An 8,402-nucleotide genomic window follows, 5' to 3' on the forward strand; every position below is an offset into this window, starting at 1 on the left:
AAAAAGAGCCAGAAAAAAAAAAATGTAACCACTTTTCCTTTTGGGTGTGGACTTTTTGCTTCTGGATTTCCCTTTGAAGGTGGAGCTGCTCTGGCAGGGGAAGGTGTCTGCCAGATGCAGAGGGCATTTGATACCCTGCTAACAAGTCCAGACAGGATTGGGAAGGGAGAAAGCTCAGCTCCTGGGTGAAGATAGCAGGCAGCCACCTGGCCAAGCTGTTGTCTCCTGGTAGGGTTCCTGGTTGTGTTTCTCTTGGTGGTTAGGTGGCACACAACTCCTTTCTTGCCTGCCCCATTCCCAGATCCCTCAGGCAAACAACCCTGTGTGGGTTGTCCACACACTGAGGAGACATGATCTAGTTTCCAGGCATGAAGGAGCAGGAGGACACAGAACTGGAGACCTGCGGGCTCTTAAAAACCACTCTCCTGCTGTAGCAAACGTCTGTGACCAGTAGTCCCACCAGTTTGGGACATCCAGTTGTACCAGTCCCAAAAACAATTGTGTAGATGAGATGGGCACTCCCTGGCTGGTCTTGTTATGCCATGTAGGTGCTGGCACTTGGCAGCATGATGCAAGAGAACATCACCCATTCCTGACATAGCTTCTGGCAGGGGAAATCCAACATGTGCCTGGAAAGATGTTGGCTCTGGGAAGATGTGAAAGAAACATAATAAGGAAGGGAATGGTTGCACAAGGTTCCTAGGGTAGGGTTGTGAAAAAGAAGAGGAAGTTTATAGTGGTTCTGAAAATGTGAATGGGATGGGAACAAGGAAGAGAAGGATGGAGACAAAGAAGGAGACAAATATGGAGGGAAACAGAAGTTAAATCATAGAGGACCTGGAAGGAGGTGAAGATGACTAGAGATGCACTAGGGCAGCACAAGCAGGAGGAGATGACAGAGGTCTAAGTGTGGCAAGGGAGAAGATAGTGAGAGAAGGCAGAATGATTTTGACATTATTGATTTACTCTAGGGAGATCTTCTAGCAGCCTTCCAGTACCTGAAGGGACTACAGAACAGCTGGGGAGGGACTTTTTGACAAGGGCAGGGAGTGAGAGAATGAGAGGGGATAGTTTCAAGCTAAAAGATGGGAGATTGAGGTGAGATATTGGGAACAGATTCTTTGGTGTGAGGGTGGTGAGAGCCTGGCCCAGGTTGCCCAGAGAAGCTGTGGCTGCCCCATCCCTGGCAGTGTTGAAGGGCAGGTTGGATGGGGCTTGGAGCAGCCTGGGCTGGTGGGAGGTGTCCCTGCCCGTGCAGGGGGTTGGATCTGGATGGTCTTTAAGGTCCTTTCCAACCCAAACCAGTCCAGGATTCCATGATCAAGACAATCCAGTAATTCCTCACTGTCTGTGTTTCGTCCTAGGGCACTAAATGAGAATATGGCTAATGGCATTGAAGATCTTATCGGGATCCCATTCCCAAACCACAGCAGTGAAGTCTTGTGTGGTCTGAACGAGCAGCGGCACGATGGTCTCCTCTGCGACGTCATCCTCATCGTGCAGGACCAGGAGTACCGGACCCATCGGTCGGTCCTGGCCGCCTGCAGCAAGTACTTCAAAAAACTCTTCACCACAGGCACTTTAACAGACCAGCCCTATGTTTATGAGATTGATTTTGTCAAGCCTGAAGCACTTTCTGCCATCCTGGAGTTTGCCTACACCTCAACCCTCACCATCACCACCTCCAACATCAAGCACATCCTCAGCGCCGCCAAGATGCTGGAGATCCAGTGCATCATCAACGTCTGCCTGGAAATCATGGAGCCTGGCAGAGAGGCAGAGGAGGAAGATGACAAAGAGGATGAAGACGATGACGAAGATGAAGACGAGGAGGAGGAGGAAGAGGAGGAAGAAGAAGTAGAAGATTTTGCCAATCAGGAGAACCTAACTGATGTCCAAGAAGTCAGCTGCCACCAAAGCCCTTCTAAGTCTGATCTTACCAAAGAAGCATATACAGAAGCACCTAAAGACTTTCCAAATCACTACCAGGCCAGTAACACCTCTGGACACTTGGGTGTCATACGAGACTTCTCCATTGAGTCCTTGCTAAGGGAAAACTTGTACCTGAAGGCCAACATCCCAGAAAGGATGCCACCTCTCTCTCCTTTCACCCCTAGCTTCTTCCCCCATCTCTGGAACGGTGATTTTAGCTCTTTCTCCCAGCTCGAGCAGCCACCAGTAGACAATGGGCCCTTGGATCTGGTGATCAGAAAGAGGAAGATCAAGGAAGAGGAGGAGAAGGAAGACCTACCTCCGCCTCCTTTCCCTAATGGCTTCTTCAAGGACATGTTTACCAACACCCCAGCAGCTCCCTTGGGGCACATCAAGGCAGAGACTGACTACAGTGCTTATCTCAACTTCCTGAGCACAACCCAGTTTGGAGAAGTTTTTCCTCCATGGCCCTTGGAGGAAGAGAGGAAGATGAAGCCCAAGGCATCCCAACAATGTCCCATCTGTAACAAAATCATAATGGGAGCTGGCAAGCTGCCCAGGCACATGAGGACCCACACGGGAGAGAAGCCCTATATGTGCAATATCTGTGAAGTCCAGTTCACCAGGTGGGTGGGGGTCACCTCTGCCATCAGGGGAAGGGTGGGGGGTGGTGGTTGGAGGGGCCACGTCAGGACCCGATTTCTAAGCTAAACGTCTCTTTGCTACTGAAAAAAAACAGTAGCAAAGGAAGCAGGGCATGATCTTTCTCCCTTTGGAAGAAAAGGGAGGAAGAGAGGGTGGAGGAAGAACACGAACCTACTGATTTTGGTGGGTTGTGGGTCATATCCACAACTCACTGGATCCTTCCCCTCACCGGACAAGAGCTTAAATAAGTAACAGGATATTTTCAACCCCACCATAGTTCACCACAGTTGGACCAGAGAGAGCTGGAAAACAGCTGGTCAAGCAGCCAGGGAGGCTTTATCTTTAATGTGCTGGGAGTTGCGTTGAGGTGGGAGGGCCATTTAGCTGCGGGATGTAATTAGTTTGGGTCTGCACATTTTGGCAGAAGTGTGGACCAGAACCAAGTTCCACATGTTTAGCCATGACAGTGTCTGGGCTTTCTGAGGATGGTGCAGTACTAATTGTTCTACAGTGGAAGCCAGGTGGAGGCTGGTTTTTCCTCCCAAGGAGCAAGGGATGGGACAAGAGGAAATGGGCTGCAGTGGTGCCAGGGGAGGCTGAGATGGGATGTTGGGCAGCATTTCTTGCTGGCCAGGGTTGTGAGGCCCTGGCCCAGGCTGCCCAGGGCAGGGCTGGAGTCCCCATCCCTGGAGGGGTTTCCAAGCCGTGTAGATGTGGTGCTGAGGGACATGGGGCAGGGGTGGCCTGGGCAGGGCTGGGGGAGTGGTTGGACTGGGTGATCTTAAAGGTCTTTTCCAACATAAATGATGCTGTGATTCATCACCCTGAACATTGTCTGCCCCAGAGCCTGGCACCAACCATGGTCAGCAGAAAGAGGTCATCACCCTCAGAGAGGTAGATGAAGAAAAAGAGATGAGTTAAGGTGTCATCCCTGACCACAGAGGCAACCTGTGGGGCATAGCATAGGGACCTAACTTTCAGGTGTCTCAAGACAGGCTGGGAGAGTTGGGGTGTTCAGCCTGGAGAAGAGAAGGCTCCAGGGAGACCTTAGAGCAGCTTCCAGTGCCTGAAGGGGCTCCAGGAAAGCTGGGGAGGGACTTGGGACAAGGGCAGGGAGAGAGAGGACAAGGGGGGATGGATTAAATATGGAAGAGGGGAGATATAGGTGGGAGATTAGGAAGAAATTTACTGTGAGGGTGGTGGATGAGGTTGCCCAGAGAAGCTGTGGCTGCCCCATCCCTGGCAGTGTTGAAGGGCAGGTTGGATGGGGCTTGGAGCAACCTGGGCTGGTGGGAGGTGTCCCTGCCCATGCAGGGTGGCTGGAACTGGATGATCTTGAAGGTCCCTTCCAACCCAAACCAGTCTGGGATTCCTTGTTCACCAACACCTTCCCTGTAATGGGGACACTAGAGCTCCCAAAGTCCTTTCTAAGCATGGGCAGCATCATTGGTTTGGGGAAACTGAGGCACAGAGGAATGTTGCTACTGACTCAGAGTTACTGCAAAGGTTAGCAGGAGGGTTCAGGTGGGATTTCAGATAACCTTATCCCTAATCCTCAGAAGTTAAATCACTTTCTTGGAGATTCAAATCTCCACACATGGATGGTCTGGTGTGGCCCATTACTAACCCAAATAGCTTCTACATCCCCATCATGTTCTCAACAGCTTCTAAATGCAAAGCACAGGGGTGAGGAGAACTTCAACCCATGAAAATATTCACAAAGAGATTTCAGACTGACCCAGTGGTCCCATTGCCCATCATCACTCAGGAAAATGAATCTGTTTTTTTGGGTCACCCTGCACAGAGCTGGAGGCAGGAGGGGGTTTTAGCTTCTTTAACACCCTGAGCAAAGTGGAAATTTCAAAGCCTTGGTTTATTTTTCAATGCATTTGGACGGATTTTGAACAGGGTGCAGTGGGTTTGGCTTTCCTTCACGGGTTGAGGGTTGTTTTTACCCTGTTTTCTGCATTAGAGAGCACTCCTTCAGGGGAAAGTGTATTTAAGCAACATGGAGTGATTGAGATGGAGACAGGGATTTCTGCTGGGGTTTCCTGAAATCCACCACTTGCATAACGTGTTTTGCTCTCAGGGATAATCACAGGACCATAGAATCCCAGACTGGTTTGGGTTGGAAAGGACCTTCAAGACCATCCAGTCCCACCCCTGCCATGAGCAGGGACACCTCCCACCAGCCCAGGTTGCTCCAAGCCCCATCCAACCTGCCCTTCAACACTGCCAGGGATGGGGCAGCCACAGCCCTCCCCAGCTTTCCTGGAGCCCCTTCAGGCACTGGAAGCTGCTCTAAGGTCTCCCTGGAGCCTTCTCTTCTCCAAGCTGAACACCCCAACTCTCCCAGCCTGGCTCCAGAGCAGAGCTGCTCCGTCCCTCTTACTATCTCTGTGGCCTGCTCTGGACTCTCTCCAACTGTTCCATGTCCTTCCTGTGTTAGGGGCTCCAGAACTGGACACAGTTACTCCAGGTGGGGTCTCAGGAGAGCGGAGTAGAACAGGAGAATCATCTCATGCTTCCCAAAATTATCAGCCTCACACCCACAGCCACAAGTGGTGCATTCACCAGGGAGATGCAAACCCAAACAATCCCCTCTTGAGGTCCCCCAGGGATGAGGGTGCCAGGAAGCAGAGGTTCCCAAATGGGATTTCTGGGTAAATCAGTCCTTCCCATTATTTTCCTGCTCAAGGAACTGTGGAGGAGCCAATTCACTGGGGGAAATGTATTTTCCCAGGTGGGGAGTGCCGCAACCTTCCCATCAGATCCCTTTCCCTTCACTTCACTGGGATCCCACATCCCATGGTGAGGACCCCAATGTGCACCTATACCTGCTGCTTCCCTCTCCCAGAGACATCTGATCACAGGAAGCAGGACTTCATTTGATAGCTCATTAATTTTTTGTTCCTTAAACAAAAGCTGCTCAGCTTCTCATCTGCCTCTTTCCGCGGCTAAAACGCTGGAGAAAACTGCAAATATTCCAGCTTTTCCAGCAAGACAACCCCGGAGTGTTCAAGGAGAAACTATTCCAGCCAGAAAGGTTAACATTATTTGTTCCCATTATTTGTGTTGTGACAGCTCCCAGAGCCCTAATCGCTCTCCTAATGCAATTCCATTAAGGTTATTCACACACCCGGAGCGGGGTTCTCCTTCTAAGAGCTTTTCCAGCCCAGCTCCATTCCCAGAAAACCTCCCTCGGGTGCTTCACCACATCCCACCCTCCCCCTAATCTCAGAGGTTCTCCAGGCAGAGCCATAAAACCTTTCGTCCATCCCACGGAGCTGGTGCTGGAGCAGAGAGGATTGAGTTTCTCCCTGTCGATGGGTAATAATCCCTGTATTTACATTTGACAATCCCGACGCGCTCCGTGTTTATTCAGAAAAGCGACCCTGTTAGGATAAACATGACATATAGAGGTTGAAATTCTATTTGAGGTGGGGCTGGTAGCTCTACTTTTTATTAACACTTCCCAGCACTTCACAGAACCAGCCCCTGCCTTCATCTCCTCACCACCTACCCGACTGGGATGATCTTTTCCACACTGCTTTGTCACCGGGGAAACGTGTTCAAACCCTGGGATAACAGCATCTTGGAATACTGCAGAGTTGGGGTTTGGCCCTGGGCAGGGGCACCAAAAACTGTTTTGAGAGGTAAAAGGATGGGGTGGCAGAAATTAGGGCAAAGGCAGGACCTTGCAAGATGTGAGGGCTTGATCTCCTGGTGTCAATATATTTTTGGGGTGGTTGTTGTTTGGGTTTAGTTTTATGCTCTGATGTTTTATAAGTAATAATAATTACATGACTCCATATATACCCCAAGCTGAGAAGGTAATTCTTGCTGCTTCTAGATGTTCCCTTTATAAAAAGCAGTGTGGCCAGCAGGGCCAGGGAGGGGATTGTCCCCTCTGCTCTGCTCTGCTGAGACCCCCCTGCAGGGCTGGGAACAGCTCTGGGGTCCCCAGCACAGGAAGGACATGGAGCTGCTGGAGAGAGTCCAGAGGAGGCCCCAGAGATGCTGGGAGGGCTGGAGCAGCTCTGCTCTGGAGCCAGGCTGGGAGAGTTGGGGTGTTCAGCCTGGAGAAGAGAAGGCTCCAGGGAGACCTTAGAGCACCTTCCAGTGCCTGAAGGGGCTCCAGGAAAGCTGGGGAGGGACTTGGGACAAGGGCAGGGAGGGATGGGATGGGAGGGAATGGTTTTAAGGTGAAAGAGGGGTGATTGAGACTGGAGAGAAGGAATACATTTTTCATGCTGAGGCTGGGGAGACCCTGGCCCAGGTTGCCCAGAGAGGTGGGAGATGCCCCATTCCTGGAAACATCCCAACTTAGGATGGACAGGGCTCTGAGCAACCTGATCTAGTTGATGTCCCTGCTTACTGCAGGGGGTTGGACTGGATGGCCTTTGAAGGCCCCTTCCCACCCAAACCAGCCTGTGATTCTATGAAAAAAACAAAACTGCGTTTGTCGAGAAGTGCTGGCGGGATGGGCATGATGCAGTTCCATGGTTGTCTTGAGAAACCTTCTCCAAAATGTGTTTGAGGCTGGATGTGCATGTGGTGGCCTTGGGGAAGCCGGCAGGGGAGGACAGTGGGTGCAAAGCTGCCAGGGTGCTGCCTCTGCCTCTGCCTGCCTCGCCCTCAGCCGTGCTCCTGCTTCAAAGGAAATCTCCTGAGACACCCAGTGGTCACTGCAAGGATAAAACGAAAGGGAGAACCAGCCCCAGGAAGGATGTTGTTCGAGGAGCGTTGCCCCACAAGCTCAGCTGATTTCCTTGTCTGCAGGCACTAATATAGGTGTACTGATTTAGATGTTACTTCATGGATTTCATCTTCATTCCAGAGGGGTTTTTGTTCCTCTGATTTAGGCTGGTTTGGAATCTTTGGGATGGGCTGGAAACTCCTGACATGGAGGCTTGGATCTGCTCAATATTCAGACGCTGTTGTCCCGGGAAAGAGGAGGTGGATACAAGTGCCAAACTGCAAGAGCATCCATACGCTGGGGCAGTTCTGTGGGCGGAAGCCCTGGGATGAGCTCTCCACATTCCTGTTGCCTTTCCCTCTCCTGATCCAAGGGACAATCCCAACTTTGTCCCTTCCAGACCACTCCATCTGACCAAGTGCCTTGCTGTGTCCAGTGCTGGGGTTCCCAACACAGGAAGGACATGGAATTGTTGGTGCAAGTCCAGAGGAGGCCACAGAGATGCTGGGAGGGCTGGAGCAGCTCTGCTCTGGAGCCAGGCTGGGAGAGTTGGGGTGTTCAGCCTGGAGAAGAGAAGGCTCCAGGGAGACCTTAGAGCAGCTTCCAGTGCCTGAAGGGGCTCCAGGAAAGCTGGGGAGGGGCTTGGGACAAGGGCAGGGAGGGATGGGAGGAGGGGGAATGGTTTCAAGTTGAAAGAGGGGAGATTGAGGTTGGTTATTAGGAAGAAGCCCTTTACCAGGAGGGTGGTGAAGCACTGGCCCAGGTTGCCCAGAGAGGTGGTGGCTGCCCCATCCACGCAGACATTCCAGGTCAGGCTTGACAGGGCTGCGAGCAACCTGCTGTAGTTAAAACCATCCCTGTGCACTGCAGGAAGGGGCTGGACTGGGTGCCCTTTGAAGGTCCCTTCCAACCCCGCGCTGATTCGACGCTTCATTTTGCAGGCAGGACAAGCTGAAGATCCACATGCGGAAGCACACGGGGGAGCGGCCCTACCTGTGCATCCACTGCAACGCCAAATTTGTCCACAACTACGACCTGAAGAACCACATGCGCATCCACACGGGGGTCCGGCCCTACCAGTGCGAGTTCTGCTACAAGAGCTTCACCCGCTCCGACCACCTGGACC

General features: G+C 51.9%; 1 protein-coding gene across 1 annotated transcript; it reads left to right on the plus strand.

Annotated features, from left to right (window-relative positions):
- Nucleotides 1–1,380: 1,380 nt before the first annotated feature.
- ZBTB7C (zinc finger and BTB domain containing 7C) lies at nt 1,381–8,401 on the plus strand (the record flags this gene model as incomplete). The annotated part of the gene is made up of 2 exons (XM_010004220.1): nt 1,381–2,558; nt 8,218–8,401. Coding segments are annotated over exons 1-2 (1,362 nt in total), but the record flags the coding sequence as incomplete, so codon positions are not given.
- Between the last annotated feature and the right edge of the window lies 1 nt (nt 8,402).

Source organism: Chaetura pelagica, unplaced genomic scaffold (assembly GCF_000747805.2).
Source record: "Chaetura pelagica isolate M959 unplaced genomic scaffold, ChaPel_1.0 scaffold558, whole genome shotgun sequence".
Classification (NCBI taxonomy): domain Eukaryota; kingdom Metazoa; phylum Chordata; class Aves; order Apodiformes; family Apodidae; genus Chaetura; species Chaetura pelagica.